Source organism: Emys orbicularis, chromosome 4 (genome assembly GCF_028017835.1).
Source record: "Emys orbicularis isolate rEmyOrb1 chromosome 4, rEmyOrb1.hap1, whole genome shotgun sequence".
Lineage (NCBI taxonomy): Eukaryota > Metazoa > Chordata > Testudines > Emydidae > Emys > Emys orbicularis.
In genome coordinates, this window is record NC_088686.1 from 83660179 (window position 1) to 83678695 (window position 18517).

General features: G+C 41.8%; 1 protein-coding gene across 1 annotated transcript in view; it reads left to right on the plus strand.

Moving 5' to 3' along the window:
* Positions 1-237: 237 nt before the first annotated feature.
* Positions 238-18517, plus strand: part of SLC1A2 (solute carrier family 1 member 2) — a 35229-nt gene continuing 16949 nt past the window's right edge. The window contains exons 1-6 of the mRNA XM_065402485.1: positions 238-373; positions 2867-3019; positions 3701-3951; positions 7289-7457; positions 10196-10322; positions 16869-17102. Of these exons, the coding sequence (XP_065258557.1) occupies positions 244-373; positions 2867-3019; positions 3701-3951; positions 7289-7457; positions 10196-10322; positions 16869-17102 (1064 nt within the window). The 5' untranslated portion in view covers positions 238-243. The remainder of the gene's footprint in view (positions 374-2866; positions 3020-3700; positions 3952-7288; positions 7458-10195; positions 10323-16868; positions 17103-18517) is intronic.

Sequence of the window (18517 nt, forward strand, 5' to 3'; positions counted from 1 at the left end):
ATTTGGCCATGTTTGTATGGAACTTCCTTGACAATACCAGACTACCACCTCAACTGAACTGGTTGTGCCTTTTGGGACTCAAACTCTACAAAGGCTGGGACGTTCCCAATCTTGCTATGAGAATCAGAGTCGCCAGACACATGTGACAGTGGTACTTTTAAAGTTCAACTGTTTTCTCCCCCTTCTGGCACCTGGTACTATAGCTGCTTACCTGGTACTCATTTTTCTTCTAGTGCCAACAATATGCCTAAGCAGGTAGAAGTGCGAATGCATGAAAGCCACCTGAGCCCTGTGGAGCCAAGGCCCAAGAATGTATGCCTGCGGTTCTGCCAATCACTCAGAAAAAACCTGCTCCTGTCTCTTACTGTATTTGGTAAGATATACTCTGCTTGTATACATCCTATGTTTCTTTGTGTTTGTCCATCTTACACCCCAGACTGTGCCTGTGTTCAGCAATGGCAAACTTGTAGGCAATCTCAGCTGGGCAGCCAAGGAATGAATGGGCAACGGAGACTGAACTTACCCTTTCCCCCAGTAAGCATGGTTCTGTTAGTTCAGGGGAAAGGCACATGGATGGAATAGCAGGGAGGAATCCTGCAGAGCTGATGTCCATTCTGCAAGTGTTTTGTGGATGTAATAGGACTTAAGTGATGTCTTTCATCACCACTAAAGAAAATTGAGATTTTTTCTTTTTTCAATCTCTTTGAAAATATAAAAACAAACCCTTTACCTGATCCTTTACACTTTCCTCCACTCAGCCTGTCTGAGACTCAAGCTTTATCTCCTATGTCTCCCTTGCCACAGACATTGGGTTCAGTGACCTAGTTTGAAATAGTGCTTTCTGGTTTTAGCACCCTCCAAATATGGATCAATTTGACATCTTTTTGTGGTTCACTGGCCCCATGTCCACTCCTTTTTTTCAAATGCAGTGAATTCACAGACCCAGTCCATTTTGCCATAGCTTAAATGACCAACTGCAGCTTTAGTTCAAAAGTAGTACAACTTTTAACCTTCCCATAGCTGAAATTGGACAAGAAGTTTGAGCTTGGACCAGTCCCTCAAAGATGCCTGATTCACTTCCCAAGAGGATCACAATGATAAAATACGTTTATTTTTCATTGAACCAACCTGATATCACCATAGAACCATAAGTTATTCCAACAATACTTTCAAAGCACAATTCAGATTGTCTTGTGGTATCTTATTACAATGGAGATTGTACACGGGGCCTGAGATCAGAAAGACAGAGACAGCTGAGATGAAAACACGCAGTAACAGTGCAAAGGGAAATTCAAGTATTTTAAAGATGTAAATGCTGTGCTTAGATTGTAAGCTATTTGGGGCAGGGACTGTCTGTTTGTTCTGTGTTTACATAGCACCTAGAAAAAATGGGGTGCTGGTCCCTGACTAGGGCTCCAAGATAATATTGCAATACAAATAAATAATAGTAATAACTAATCAAAGGAATTGTTTAGGATGATCTAAAATAGTGAGACTAAGCACAATGGGATGAAATTCAGCAATCAAAGGTTTAGGCTGTATATTGAAAAATGTTATCTAACAGTGACATGTACAGGATTACGGAAGTCTCTTAAGGGGAATAGTGGCAGCCCCATTGCCTTAGCAATTTTAGATTGGAATAGATGAAAAGGTGTACTGTATTGTACTCCGCTGTAGTGAACAATCCTGACAGCGGGTAATCTATTAGGTCTTTTCTGCTCTGTTGTGTGTTTGTGAACTGGATACTAATAGCAATCCATTCAGAGAACTCAATGTTAGTATTAAATATATTGGTAACAAAATGTTGAATGTATATTCATCACTAAATTTTTCTAGTTTTCCCATCAGATCTATCCCTGAGTTGTGATATTGTTTGCCAATTCTTCTGTAGGAAGAGAGCTCAAAGCAAAATATATGCTTGGTAAGACTAATACCATTGGGGTTTAGAAATGGCGCTGTTCTAGTGGTGAAAGCAGAGGAGTGGTACTCAGGACTGATGGGTTCTATTTCTGGCTCTTCTACTGATTGTATTTGGCTTTGACTGTCAGCATAGTCTTGAGTAATTCACTTCACCTCTCTGTGCCTCAGTTCAGCCATCTGCACAGTGATTATACTAATTACACTTACCTTCCTCTGAGGCCATTGTAAGGCTTAATTAATATTTGCAAATTACTGTGGGGTTGTCAGATGAAAGATAACACTGGACAGAATGTAGTAGGATCATTCTGAAACCATTTTCCTTCAAGATTGTTCTTTTGTGTGTTGAATAAAGATTCAAGTTTCCACTGTACTCCATGCTGATAAGGCCTCAACTGGAGTACTGTGTCCAGTTCTGGGCACCATGTTTCAGGAAAGATGTGGACAAATTGAAGAAAGTCCAGAGAAGAACAACAAAAATGATTAAAAGTCTAGAAAACATGACCTATGAGGAAAGATTGAAAAAACTGGATTGGTTTAGTCTGGAAAAGAGAAGACTGAGGGGGGACATGGTAACAATTTTCAAGTACATAAAATATTGTTACAAGAAGGAGGGTGAAAAATTGTTCTAGTTAACCTCTGAGAATAAGACAAGAAGCAATGGATTTAAATTGCAGCAAGGGAGGTTTAGGTTGGACATTAGGAAAAACTTCCTGTCAGGGTAGTTAAGCACTGGAATAAATTGCCTTGGGAGGTTCTGGAATCTCTGTCACTGGAGGTTTTTAAGAACAGTTAGACGTACAGCTGTCATGAATGGCCTCGTTATTACATAGTCCTTCCTTGAGTGCAGGGGACTGGACTAGATGACCTGTTGAGGTCCCTTCCAGTACTACACTTCTATGACTCTATGATTCCTTTCCCCACCCTTCCTTTTTAATTTTCCTTTCAGGTGTCATCATGGGTGCATTGTGTGGGGGTCTTCTTCGCCTGGCAACTCCTATTGATCCTGACATCATCATGTTAATAGCCTTCCCAGGAGATATCCTTATGAGGATGTTAAAAATGTTGATCCTACCTTTAATTATATCCAGTTTAATCACAGGTGAGCTCTATTAGCAATAAATGCTTTAAAATGCTAGCTAAAGACACTACATGGTTCATCTTTAGTGAGAAGGGAAGAATAATTATGTGATGCAGTGAATCTTTTGCAATTAATAATAGCTGATTCATATTTCATGGGTCAAGTCCATTTCTGGTGTAACTTCATTGATTTCAGTAGTTGATGCTGCTAACCAATTTATGTCCAAATAAGCATGTGCTACTCTCTTGAATGTCACCATTTTCCTAATATACTGTCTTACCCACATCCTAAAGTGGGATTTGTATGAATGGCAGCACAGGTCCGGACAGCATGGATTGCTCAAAGCTGTGTGTCATCGTTGAAATGACCAGCTTCCAGGAAATAAAGGACATCACTACAAGGTTTGCGTTGCCCTAATGAACATGATTAGTGTTTCTCAATAACACCCCTCAATTAAGGATTCAGTTGAATTCAGTCTTCTCCACAGGTAGCAGGAGCTTTAAACATGTGTTGTTCAGATGGGAGAAAAATTGGAGGTTCTTCAGGGCACCATCTACATTGTGAAGAATTCCTAAGGGAGGAAAAACATCTCAAGATAGTCACTAAAAATGGAAATAACTATAGGCAGAGTCTCCAGATGGTTTGTGATAATTTGATGAACTGTGTAATAACTAGTCCCACTGCATATTTCTTTAAACACAGGACTGTCAGGTTTGGATGCTAAAGCTAGTGGCCGATTGGGCACAAGAGCCATGGTCTATTACATGTCCACTACTATCATTGCTGCTGTGCTAGGGGTGATTCTGGTTTTAGCCATTCACCCAGGAAATCCAAAACTCAAGAAGCAGCTGGGAGAAGGAAAGAAAAATGATGAAGTATCCAGTTTGGATGCTTTCTTGGATCTCATCCGGAACCTGTTCCCTGAAAATCTAGTCCAAGCATGCTTCCAGCAGGTAAATACTCCTATTCCTCACAACATTCTTTTTAAATGAGAAGACCTTTTTAGATTCCAAGATATGTGTTCAGAGTTCTGTCTTTCACCTAGTGAGTGGCATTAAATTACTGATGGGGTGAATACAGGACTATACAGGTAAATTAAGACGGGAAATAGTTTATAACTATTTTCTTTTACTATGTAGTAACTTTGTTACTGATTTCAGTTCTTGAAAAAGGTCAGTTCACTATTAAGTAATCTTTTTAAATCATCTCATTCTTCATGCACAATATTTAAAGCTCTAGAAAGATGCTGGGTTCTGGCTGGTTGATGAGTCATTGAACATTTCACCTTTCAGCTGCTGGTTAAATTTGAATTCAGCCCACGTGCTAACTGACTGATCTGATGTCAAATGCCCTCTGTGAAATGTATTGGTGGTTTCAGAACAGTTCCCAGTGATCAGGTGTCCACATCACAAAACCCACTGTCCCATACAGCAAGTTCTGTATGGATAATGGAGCCAAATGGCTGACCTGCCTATAGAGGGCTCCACAAGGTCAGATGTAAGGCATCTTGTGGGGGCAGTGGCTGACAGGGGAGGAGATTTACACTGCTGTTGCCTATTCTGGAGTTAAATACTTCAGCGTCTAATCACGTTTCACCAGCACTAAATTAACACAGTGTTGGTAAGAGATAAAAAAAAAAAGGTTACAAAGAACATATGCTTCCCAGTTCCTCTGTCAGCAGCTTTCTTGTGAGTGAGATGCTTTTTCCTAAAGTTAAATTGTTTGGCAATCATGCAGCCTATTTTTGTTGACCCAAACAAGCTTTGTTGCCAAACCCATTATTAGATGTTCCTAAATGGTACTACTTGAAATAGAATGTTAACTGGAGCTGTGGCTACAGGTGGGAGGGTTGGGTGAGGAGTAAAGTGAGAACACAAAGAGCGGCAGACTTAAGCTGCCAAAAGGACCCAGAGAGCTTTATTTCTTCCCCACAATCTCACATAAAAACAGAGTTTTAAAAAGAGTATGTTCAGAATATTCCCAAATCAGCATGGGGATAGAGGTCATGTGGCAACATCATGGCTGGCTAAAAACCACAATGTTTTATTTGAAAATTGAGAAGTGTCCTCAAAATAAGTGGGGTTCTGTTTTTTCCCCTTTGCTCCTACTTGTATCATGGAGAGGAAGAGAATTCAGCCCTTGATCTGTAGAAAATGGATCAAATATCCATAGGTAGGGACAGGGAATGAGTGGGAAAGAGAGTGAGGGTAAATTAAGCTGCTAATATCCAACACTTTTCTTGGACCTGTTCAGTGAGCATAGTGTTAATGGCTAGTGTACACAGTTCATCTTGCCACCTATGGCTCAGCTATCACACTAACCCTTTTTTAACATTGCCCCATATGGGCCCAGTCCAAAGCCTACCAAAGTCAATGGACAGACTCCCAGTGACTTCAATGGGCTTCAGATGGGGGCCAAATGAGCTTTTTAGTGTTCCCATATTTTATCTGAACAAATTCCAAACTAGCCTCCACCAAAGCTTCTGTCATAAAGTCACACCCCTTTTACTATTCAGCTGTAACCCTTCACATACTGGCTTTTTGAGTTGGCCTCTACCTGTTTTCCCTCTTGGTTACCGGGGAGGTTGGGGTCCTTTCCCCTCCTCACCTGGTTTGGGTGGTGTCAAAGGCTGCTTTCCCTTCCTCTGGTTATCAGGAATAGCTTAGTGGCCATTCAACATGTCCTGGTGGCCTTGGATGCAAGAAGTATTTTTGCAGAGCTCCAGCCAGGTATTTTAGAATTATTTTGTAATGTTAATGGCAGTGGCACTGAGTTGTAATGATCCACCAGCGAGAGAGACAGTTTCCCTTGCTGCCAGGTAGATGACAGAAAAGGGACTCAGGCTGCATGCAAAGTACAGCTTGGTTGGAGAGTTGAACCTAGCTGAGTTTGGGACTTTTGTGAACCTCTTGAATTATTTTTTTGGATTTAAAAACAGTTTGATTTGTAAACCTCATTTTCCTGTAATGAAACTCATTATTTCTCTACCCACCCATGCTTAGTTTGTGAGTTTATGTACTTCTAAAAAGTGTTACACCATTTCACTTAAATGTCTGATCTAGAATGATGACTAATGTCCAGATAAGTATTTTTTACTTTCAAGATGCTTATCAGAACCTGCACTTTGAAGTCAGCTCCTCATCACTAGTAATTATGGGTCTGATCCTGGGAAGTGCTGGGGACCTTCAGCTTTCATTGACTCCAATGGGAGTAGTGAGTGCTCAGAATCAACACCCCCTTTTTATTTCTGTAGCTCTACACAGCTTTGACATTACATCTATCTCACATAAAAATCATAGGATGATAAAAGTCCCAAAATAAAAATGAAATCAGATAAAAAACAAATGTTGGCTGGCTTCAGGGTTGCTGAAGAGTTTCTCACACATTGTCAGTGTTCTTTTCTAGCTGAGTATTTTTATTTTCTAGATTTAGAGGAGGCACATTTTTAAACAGGAGTAAAATAAGATGTTAAGGCTTTGAATCTGGGCATCATCCACAATATATCCCACATAAGCCCTCCCAACAAGCTGCAGGTACAATTGTAACAGGATAAGGTGCAGAAATGGCTCTGTATCCCTAATACTTTAATTTCACAGTAACTTATCCAGCTGTTACGTACCAAGGTTTTTTCTGAGTGCTATCATTAATGAGATCCTACTATCGCTGCATATAGAAATAGCAGATGCTTTTCCAGGTAGCAGTGGTAAGATGTCCGTGCCACGAGGGTCTCTATGTATACCAGTTTTATTTGAACTCTCATAGATAGGAACTTTGAACCAATCTAGAAAGGAACGAGTCACATGATGGGAGGAGATGTGTTAGAAATATCAGAACATGTTTTTGAACTAAACTATCATGATAGCTTAGATCGGAGGTGCCCTCCCTGGGTAAAAGTCTTTGTTGTGTAGCGTTGTTGATGCAGAATTGCTGCTATCACTCACTCCAAAGGTATGTACAGAATACAGTGCATGAAGCACTTTTTGATCCTTCTGGATGAAAGGGCCTATATGTAAGATGTTATGGATTAACAATTAAGAAGAGGGTGTTTGCCATCCTCATTATGCTGCTGTTTTGGAATAGGATCCCAGGACTTAATTACACTTGGAACTGTTATAAACTAACTTATTTTTGGAAGAGGGGTTAGAGGTATTGGATTGCATGGTCTGATCCTCTAAAAACCGCACTGCCCGGGGTTATTTGGAAAGGGGAGTATTATTTTATTCTCTGATCCCTCGTATGTATTAAATCCAGTTGTGATTCCATTCTCATCCCATCTTGTAACTCCTTCAGATCCAAACTGTCACTAAGAAAGTGCTGGTGCCCCCACAAACTGAAGAAGCACCTAACGTCACTGACTCTGTCTTTGCTCTGATGAACGAGACGATGACCGAAGCACCACCAGAAGCCCAGCTGGTCATTAAAAAGGGGCTGGAGTTTAAAGATGGAATGAATGTCTTAGGTAAAGAAACTTGTTTCCTATTGAAACTTATATTGATAACATACCAGCTCTTGCTTTTCAGTGACAGTCAGTGGGTAGCCGGGTTGGTCTGATCAGTTCTGGAGTCCAAATTTGGCCTACGCAGTACATCACCAAAAGTGGCTACCACTTGCTGGCTTTTTGTTGGCCTGAGTGATACAAATCTGATGGTCTCAGTACTGTTCCTTGTGCCCATGTGCCCACATCACAGATTCAACCACCACAATTATCACTAATGGGCAACCTTATAGAAAGGCTGAGACATTAATAGTAACAATGTCTTGATCATTTGTTAGACTCTGTGAATACCCCAAATATCCTATGCATGGGGGAAGCTTGAACAGCTGGTGCCCCTGCTTTATCTGTTCTATGGAGACAAAGAATTTAAGTCTGCTGGGCACTCTTTCTTGGGCACTTTGTTCTAAGTTGTAACTTTAGGGACAGCCCTAAATAAGGAGTCTCGGGGGTTGTAAACTGCACCAGTTGAGGAGAATCCCTTGGGGACATTGACATGCCTCTGAGTCATAATTCCCTCCCTGAGTCATAATTCCCTCCCTGCTTCCTCTTTGTCCAGGGGAGAGTAACCTTTAAAGGCACTAAATTACAAACCTCCTCCAACATGCCATCTCAGCTATACTGGCCAGCAAATGGAGTTGGAGTTAAGTTTCTACTCATTTCCCACCCATTCCTGCCTGCTCACCTCATCAGTGGGAGAGAAAGAGGGGGCAGACATGCTGCACCTACATACTCGTGGGCACCGAGACACGTGGTCCTATTAGCCATGCCAGGGCTTAAGGAATGGTCCTGCTCCTGCTTACTCCCCTGTGTATAGTCCAGATAACAACCCAGCCACAAATTTGTGCTGTTTGAACACACATCCACACTTATTATATATCATTCCAAGGCAGAATGCTACCGGGGTCACTAGTATGTACTTATTACTATACATATATATATATATATATATAAAAAGAGACAATCTGGATAATGTGAGAGATACATTAGATTTGGTCCTAGGTTTTGGAGGAAATCGTATCCCACTGACAATGTCATTAATAACAAGAGGGACTGAAAGGCCAATACATTGCTGAAGCAATAAAATAAAAAAAAAAAAAGCAAGAAAATAAATCTACTACTGTATTATATAGTAATGGTCCAATAACAGTAGAGCTTATATGATGCCATTACTACAGTAGTTTGGCCCATGATGACATATGTCAGGGTGGTTTATAAGAAAAATGAAAATGTAGGGGGATTGGCCTCATAGTTGCATGAGTTAAAGGAGCTGGGCAAATTCCAGCAAACACAAACAAATTTGAGTGCTATGAGTAATGTGACTGCTAGTTTGGCATTAAGTGGACAAAAACACCTACTAACATTTTCTGACCACAGTTGGGATTCCAGGAAGTGACTATTTAAGAGTTTATCAGTAACACATCACTCCATGCTCTATAGCACACACAGACACATATCCTATATTTCTACTCAAGAACAACACCCCCATACTAATGAGTGAGTTTTTGGCTAGCCAAGCTGGTCATTTCTGGCATCTGCAACCACTTTCTTCCTCTGTTTTTGTATCCTAATGGGACTCACTTAGCTTTTTGACAAGGGAAATTCCCAGCTGAGCTCACACACACTAGGTAAATGCTGAACTCTCATCATGTCTCACAGTTCAACCTCTTGAGGGTTGCTGAGCTTCAGAACTTTTTCTTGATCTCTGCAAATTCCCAGGTAGCAAAGCCTTGCATCAGAGCACACTAATCCTAAATAGCATATATAGATTATCAAATAATCCCTAGCGTACTCATTCACTCAATTGATTCTCATTTTGGTTTTCTAATACCCAAGAGTTTCCTCCATTTATTTAAAACAGTTACAATTTCCTTCGTTATATTACTATAGGCCCTGCTCCTGCTCCTATTGGATTTAAAGGGAAAACTCCCAATCATTTCATTTGGAGCAGCATTAGTCCCTTAATATGTATATCCATATTTTAAGATATACAGTTATTCCTTTTGGATGAGCTAGTCACAAGAAGTGTGTGTGGGGGGGTGTGTGTGTTGAGAGATGGGGAAGGGGTGTTCCCTTTGCATCTCACTGTATTCTGAGGTTGGCTCCTGTACAGGGTAGAACCACATCAGGGCTGCTCTAAACTTAGGCAAAGCTGGACATAGCCCCTAGAAGGTATTGTGGCAGCCAGAGCTCTTTGGGATCTGGCCACACCCCTTTGCCAGGCTGTGAGGCCTCTGCGGTCTCTATGGCATCAAGGAAGCCTATTTATGAGTGTTCCTTTGGTGGACAGGTCAACCAAAGGAACAGACAAGAGCAGTGTAAAGGGGCCATGCAATGGAGACTCAGTACCCCTACTTTCAAACTGAATCAAATCAAATACTGTAAATTCACTATTAATTATTATTTTATTGATTGAGTCATCATCTAGGTGCTATATTATGATATATAAAAAAAACAGTCTCTATGCCATGGAATTTATAGGCTAGTAGAAAATAAAGAATAAAGAATACTTCTTGGTTTCCATTGTGGAAGTTTAGCGCAAGATCACATTAACAAGAGATAAAGCATTTCAGCTGTGAAATACAGTGCAGTTGTTTGAAGGTTGAATTAACAGGGTGACTTTATTCTGACATAGCTGCAGAGACTCAGACCAAAAAACATGCTTCCTAACTGATGGGTTCTCTGTGGTGTGATTCCTCCAACAGGCCTGATAGGGTTCTTCATTGCTTTTGGTGTTGCTATGGGGAAGATGGGAGAGCAGGCCAAAGTGATGGTGGATTTCTTCAGCATCCTGAATGAGATTGTAATGAAACTAGTGACTATGATCATGTGGTAAGTCAAGATCGTAACTTCTAAGATACAAAAAACACAGAAGCCAAATCCTGCCACAGACTGGTCACATTATACTTTATTGGCAACCCATACAACTAAAGATTTCAGCTCCCTGGGTTGGCTCTTTAAACCATGACAAGGATGGCACAACTAGAAGTACATTGTTTCCTTTTGGGAGTGGGGTGCATTTTGAAACATTTCTGAAGATGACAGGCATGCTGTCATTTTTTGCATACAGGGCTCCAAGACATGCAGGCACCAGCTTAAGACCTTTAGCGCTAGTGTAAAAATATCACATTTATTATAGTGGTTTACTACAGTAAAAAACAAACATCCCTTCAAAACATAACAACATTAAGCTTCTCCTGTGAGTCTAGCATAATAATAAACCGTAGGCTCGGAGGCATAATTACAGAGGAGCCAAGAGGCATGCTCTATTTCCAGTGTTCTACAGCAAAATTGGCTTGCCCAAAATATGCATTCCACCAAAATGAGATTCCAATGGTTTGCATCAATATACAAAAGTCTCCTCCCATAGCCTCTGTGAGTCCACATGCAAAGTCTGCATTCTATAAAATCAGCAGAGTAAGAGGCACTGAACTGAGTTGTCTCACTAGGAAAGTGTGTGGCATGCCCATTCAGAACAACTTCCCTTCCACGTACCAGCAACGGAGTGACTCCAGCCAGTTGGGATGGAGGCCTTGTTTACATTTCTTGAGCAGGATTTTTTTTCTTTTGTATCACTTATTTGAGAGTTGCCCCAGAGCTATTTACTATTTATATACAAGTGCCAAGTACGCCCATGTCATCTACAGATAGCCTTTCAGAACAAAACATGCACAGCATTTGGCATAAAACCTATTGCTTTTGGTACATTGTGGGTCCTGCACTAATGAACTAGAGAGAGAGAGAGGAAGCAAAAAGCCCCTTCACTCACCCACCCATCACAGGACAATGTCATACCTTGGCTAGCAGTGGTGGGGAATGCCAGGAGAGAGCACTCTAGGGTTTCTGGCAGCTTTAATTCACACACCACTTTGGGTTAGCGTTTGTTTGTGTCAGGATTAGTCCCATGTCCCTTATGCACTGACCCCCAGCTGCTGTGAAGTGCAAGAATAGAACAGGCCACACCATTGCAACATATGTAAGAAGACTCACTGCTCCGCATGACCCCTGGAAATATGACTTCCTTTAGTCACAGCACTAAAATATACCTCCCTATGTGGTTTAAATTAATTAAGTTCATTGGGGTGCTATTCATTAGTGCCTGGAATGTAACTGATGTTTTGAGGTTTCATGTGGAAGGCACTATATAAGAATGATGCTTAGCTGTGTGAGACTGTGTATAATGACAGCTGAAAAGGAGGTAAAACAACAGCCTCATTTTCTTCCTGTCTCTCTATTTTTTCAGTCTGGTCCCTCACCACAAATAGATAGTGTAGCTTTTGTAAGGAAAGCTATTTTGATTGCAACATTTATTATAATCTGCTGCTCTCTAATATATAGACAAGCAATTAATATAATTCTTCAAATACTCCAAGAAACTGGGTTTACCAATATTCCACTTAAGCAGCACTGGCCAGCACACCCAGGGCAAAACTTGTTACTTTGGTCTAATCAGTAATGTAAAGCTTCTGTTGGCTTCAGGGTTGTAATTACTAGAGCCATACCAGTAGAACAACATTAGTTTTTCATTGATGTTTCAGTACATGTTCCTCTGTCCTAGAGAGGGGAGACTGAGTGATACCAGCAGTACCTCTCATTCATCTTTGCCCAGAATTTTTAAAGAATTATTGTTGCAGGGGATGAGAATCAGCCTTTTGTGTTCATAAAGATAAAAACCTTCCTCCTTTACACAAAGGTGCCATCACGCCAGCTATTTAAAATTTCTTTGTGAAGAAAGCTCCAGGCCCTTGGGCAATTCCAGTGATTTGAGACTCTTATGAGCCATAAGAACATAAAATAAAGTTGGGCATCTGGTTGTCTGGGTACACATACTAAATCCTGACACAGCAATATTTGATAAATTGGTTACTGTCCATTTAGTAGGTTTTCTGAAAAACAACATCCATAAAAACAACTGGATCTACGTCAACTACTGGTGTATCATGGGGTAATGCAATCCATGGAACAGAGAAGCTAGCCATTCCTGTTTCCTGCCCAGCAAAGCTTACCAGAGGGTGACAACCAGCAGGAAGGGTAACCCATAACATGAATGCACAGTACTGGGTAGTAACTAATTACAAGACATTTATATATAAAGACCTCGTTTGTAGTGTCACTACTCCAAATTTCTGTTTTACTTCTCATATACATAATACTGTGAAACACACTATAACAATGCCTATCCCAGTATTTTAAAACACTCAGCCTACTACTAATGATGATACAGGTGATAACTGCAATTGCCCTAATAGGAGTGTATTTCTATCTGTGTCACCACAGTAAAAGGGCCAGAATTCAACACCAGACTGGAAAAACATGGTTATGTTTGGATATAAGGTGGTGTCATATGTACATATACATACTATACATATATACGCTACAAATATATAGCCATATCCATATTATTCATATATATTAATTATTTGGGAGTGCCTCTAAGGCTCAATCATAATACTACATTCCTCCGTCATAGTCCCGGGCCTAACATTCCCAAGCCCACCATAAAGGACTAAAAATAATTGGATAATAAAATCTGTCAGTCAAACGAGGGAATGTGCAGACTAAAAAGACAGGTGGGTCATGAGTGTATGGATGGTAAAATAAGGTAACCACATAATAGTGTTTAGCCCACTGGGTTATCTTTAGTCCATGCATTATGCTTTTCCGGGACAATGGGTAAACATCCTCCCCATAAAAAGACAAAAAGTGGGAGAACGTAGTAAGATGAGGCCGTGAAACATAAGCCTTGTATCACAGGCCCGGAATGAGGCCTGAGGCCTGAACTAAAGTAATGGTCAAGACTTTACTAACATCAAGCAAAGTTAAGCTCTGAGCCAGAGGCAGGCCCTGCTCACAGAAGTTGGCAAGAAGAAGGCTGCTAATTGCACATATACAAATATCCGGGGCAGCACACAGAGGGAACACACTCACGCAGCCGATTGTTATCAACATTGAACAGAGCAGAGCATCACACCAGTGACATCTGACAACTGAACAAAATTGTTTTGAATAACATGTGTCTCAGTTAGGATGTAGTGTTTTTTGTGGCGTGCTGTTTTAACCATTTAACAGCCATGGTTATAGTTTGCAATATTTTACATTTTAAGGCTCCAGTCTCTGCCCTAGCCTTACAAATTACATTACATGTTTCTTCCCCATTATATTTTTTAAATTCTGTGGGGATTTGCACGGAGAGGTTAAGGGGGTTCTGTAGCTCGTGGTTTTCTGTCATGTTAGATCGCGATTCCTGGAACAGACAGCTCGCTTATTCACCAGATCAGTGGTCGGGGTCACCAATGTTGTCAGACATAGAATATCAGGGTTGGGAGGAACCTCAGGAGGTCATCTAGTCCAACCCCTTGCTCAAAGCAGGACCAATTCCCAACTAAATCATCCCAGCCAGGGCTTTGTCAAGCCGGGCCTTAAAAACCTCCAAGGAAGGAGATTCCACCACCTGCCTAGGTAAAGCATTCCAGTGCTTCACCACCCTCCTAGTGAAATAGTGTTTCCTAATATCCAACCTAGACCTCCCCCACTGCAACTTGAGACCATCACCAGTGTGGTGCTCTGCTCTGTTCAATGTTGATAACAGTCGGCTGTGTGTGTGTGTTCCCTCTGTGTGCTGCCCCGGCTCTGCGCAGATAGCTGGCACAGCAGACCCCAAGAGAACCCCCAATGACCACAGACTCTGATAAGGTACGAAGGCACCCAGCCAGGTTTATTGCCAAACGAAACACAGTCTCTAGCTCCCCAGATCAGATGTCTACAGTTCTGCTAGTACATATGTGCTCCCTGACAATGGACACAGCTCAGTCAGTGGCGAGACTCTCCACTGCCCCCTAGGCTGGACAAAGACATCCACTCAGGGATGCATTCTTATACACAGGTACAAACAAGTTACACATCACTCCTGACGTATTGAGGTACAACCCCTCTACATGTTAGGGTGCTGCCTCTCTCCTGGTATAGGTTGGTTTGAACAAACAACTCTATCCATTATATGATCCTTTTGACCCTGTCTTTAGGATGTGTCAACCTGTTCCTCATTAGCTCTGTGGAATGTGTTCGTACCAGACAGGGCCGGCTCTAACTTTTTTGCCGCCCCAGGCAAAAAAGAAGAGAGCCGCCCTGCCATACCTCGCCCCTCCCCCGCGAGCGCCACCGAAATGCCCGCCCCCCCAGCACCACGCCACCCGAAACCCCGCCCCCCCAGTGCCGTGCTGCCCGAAGCCCCGCCACCCCCTCTGAGCGCTGCACCGTGCCAGCCCCCGCCCCCCAAGACCCCGCCCCCCGAGCACCACGCCGCCCGAAGCCCCGCCTCCCCGAGCACCTCCCGAAGCCCCCACCCCCCCTCCGAGCACTGCGCCACCCGAAGCCCCACCCCCCCAGCACCATGCCGCCCGAAGACCCCGCCCCTGCTCCGAGCACCGCGCCGCCGAATCCAAAAAATAAAAATAAAAAATAAAAAAGTCGAGTGCCGCCCTGCCCCAAGGTGCCGCCCCAAGCACGTGCTTGGTCGGCTGGTGCCTGGAGCCGGCCCTGGTACCAGAATGTTCTAGTGCCATCCTGGCACATGTTCATCCTATTAGGACTTGATACCTTTTAGATACGTGTATACATGCAATTTGCAACCGCCTTCTTGCCAACTTCTGTAAGCAGAGCCTGCCTCTGGCTCAGAGCTTAACTTTGCTTTATGTTAGCAAAGTCTTGACCATTACTTTAGTTCGGGCCTTATTCCGAGCCTCTGATACAAGGCTTGTTTCAGGGCCTCATCTTACTACAGGGGTGATGCTGTATATCCCTCTACAGGGATTATCTTGGTGAAACTTATAGGAAACAGACTGCAAAGCAACTGGTTTGAAATATTACACCTAAATTTTGAAGTGACTAGTGAAGGTAGGTGTCATTTTTTGGGTGATCTGGAGAAAAGGGTAAACAGTGAGGTGGCAAAGTTTGCAGATGATACTAAACTGCTCAAGATAGTTAAGACCAAAGCAGACTGTGAAGAACTTCTAAAAGATCTCACAAAACTAAGTGATTGGGCAACAAACTGGCAAATGAAATTTAATGGGGATTTGTTTACATGAATGTTTTGGAAAGGCTTTTCAATATGGACTAAATTATCCCTGTGCAGAGGAGCCCAGCACAAACCTATGCAACATTTATGTCCCACTTAAACCTTCCTGATAAGGGTAAAAATGTATGGAAGTGACATATAAACTTTGTACTGACTCCTCTGAGGTGGAGTAAATGTTACTTTGTATGAACTCACATTCACATGACATGAAGGCATTCCTCATACACATTATTTGTCATTTATTAGAAGTATAATAAATGAACAACGCACCATGCACAGTCGGTGGAACCCTTTGCCAGAGGATGTTGTAAAGGCCCAAACTATAATAGGGTTAAAAAAAGAACAAGATAAATTAATGGAAGATAAACCTATCTATGGCTATTAGCCAGGATGGGCAGGGATGGTGTCCTTGTCCATTCCCAGCTTCTGGCAAACAGAGGCTGGGAATGGACAATGGGATGGATTACTTGATTACCTGTTCTGTTCATTCCCTCTGAAGCACCTGGCATTGGCCACTGGCGGCCGACAGGATACTGGGCTATATGGACCTTTAGTCTGACCCAGTAGGGCTAGTCTTATGTTCTTATAAATTATGTAGTACCAAAATGTGTTACTGTTAGTCTCATTTAAAATCAAGGAGCAAAAGTAATACCATGTAACTTAGGTGACCAGTCACACACCACAGGTAATCAAAGCATATAGTTAAACAATCCATAGATTGAAAACTGCTTGTCGAAACAATTCAATGAGCATAAAATAAATTGGCTCACAGGAAAAATGGCTAGATGCATCAGATCATTTATCTGCAACAAATAATTCAAACCTGAACTTGATGAAAAATGCTACATAACAGTTAAGTATTATAACCAAAATACAGTATTCTTCAGTAAAGATCCAAAACACTTGCATGTATAGTACAGTTACTAGCTGCTTATGGGATATTACTATAGGGCCAAAGCCTTACTCTACAAACATACATTGAATTCAATGGTGGTGAGTAAAAAAATTGAGTAGAAATTGAGTAAAAACCTCAGAATTTGGCCCCTAAAGTATTGTATTACTTTTAGTGAGGTGTTATGGCAGGTTCCTCTGAATAGGCTTTACTCATACCAAATTAAGAGAGGCATGAAGGACAGCCACTGAACCATCATCATTCGGTAGTTCTGTGTCCTCTTCACATCTCAAAGAGTTCAGTCTAGAAGCCTGGATCTCTCTCCATAGTCCCACATGTTTTTGTGCACAGGTTTTATGGCGGCATGCTGCAAGGATCAGTTCCATCTGTTTGTTCTGTTTTTTTCCCCTAGGTACTCTCCTTTTGGCATTGCCTGTCTTATTTGCGGGAAAATCATTGCAATTAAGGACTTAGAAGTGGTTGCTAGGCAACTTGGAATGTACATGGTAACGGTGATCGTGGGCCTTCTCATCCACGGTGGGATCTTCTTGCCTTCACTGTACTTTGTGATAACAAGGAAAAGCCCCTTCACATTCCTTGCTGGCATTTTCCAGGCATGGATCACAGCTCTAGGCACAGCTTCCAGGTACTCCATGTGAACTGCCACCTTATTTATATTTTAGCAGCTCATTAGCTGCCATTTAGACATTATGCAGCTGCTGTTCTGACCTTCACTAGAAAGTTATTTTATCATTAATATCAATCAGTAAACAGCTTTTGCTCACCTTAATCTATTTGGGGGGAAAAAACCTTTACCTCACACTCTGTAGGCTTTAATAAAGAGATGCAGTATGGATAGTGGCCATAGAGGCTGAATAGTGGCCCCAGGCTGAATGTCAGGGGACCTGACTTCTGTTCCCTGTGCTGCCACTGACTCACTGTGTAAACTTGTGCAAAAACATCTGTGCTTTAGTTTCCTGTCCTGTAAAATAGGGATAATGCTACTTACCCACCTTGGTTAAGCACTTTAAGGTCTGTGGATGAAGTGCTATAGGTGTTATTAGTTATTAAAAGGAAATGTACAGAGCCATAATTGTCACAAGGCTCCATATGTGTCACAGTTCTGGGGTTAACTGCACCTCTGCCCTCCTCTGTCATCTACTCAAGCATGCCCCTTTACATTGCAGGCCTCCAGTAAAACCTCTCTGTGAGTGGATACCCACATCCCTCTCTCTCCAGACCAAGGATTTAGGCTTGCTGTTCCCCTGCAATTCACAGTGACTATCCCAGCAGCTCTGATCTCAGTCCAGCACCTGCAGTTCCACTCTCTCCCAGAGGCTATGACAGTGTTTACCAGTGACAAGCCAGCTTTCACGAAGTACAGTACATTTATTTTAGGGCAAAAGTATTAGAGAACTATATCCTGAAACAATAAACACTCTGCATGTGTGCTAAGCTTTTTTTATATATACTTTGTGTGACATCACAGAATGAATATTTGATTGGCTGTGGTAAAAACTAAACCACACGGGTGCCAGAATAGAGTTGGCTGAAACTATTTACCAGGTTCATGTAGCTCTTTTTAAAAAACCCTCAGTGAGTAAGAAAGGCAATCTAGCATTATAAGCACAGGACCAGGAGCCAGGAATACGAGCACCAAATTGGCCTCTGACACTTACTTCATCTGTGATACTGAAGAAGTCACTTTATAGATATCCCCATTTTACAGAAGGGTAAAATGAGATACCGAAAGATTTTGTCTTACTTCATAGAGTCACTATGGGGACTAAGTAATGAATATGTTAAATACTGAAGTTGCAAGGTAGTATATGCAATATGTAGTAAGGATTTATTGTAGTATATTTTAGTGAGTTCAGCCCTTTGTTCTGCTCACTATAAGCAATAGTAAACATTCTTGTCAGACCAAAACTAGTATTGATACAGTAATCAGGATGACCTTTGAGAAATTTCCATTAGCTCACATGGGGGTATGCAAACGAGTTGGTACAGACATGCTTCAGCTATTAACGAATTTCCCCAGAACAGTGTTCACTTTTCAGA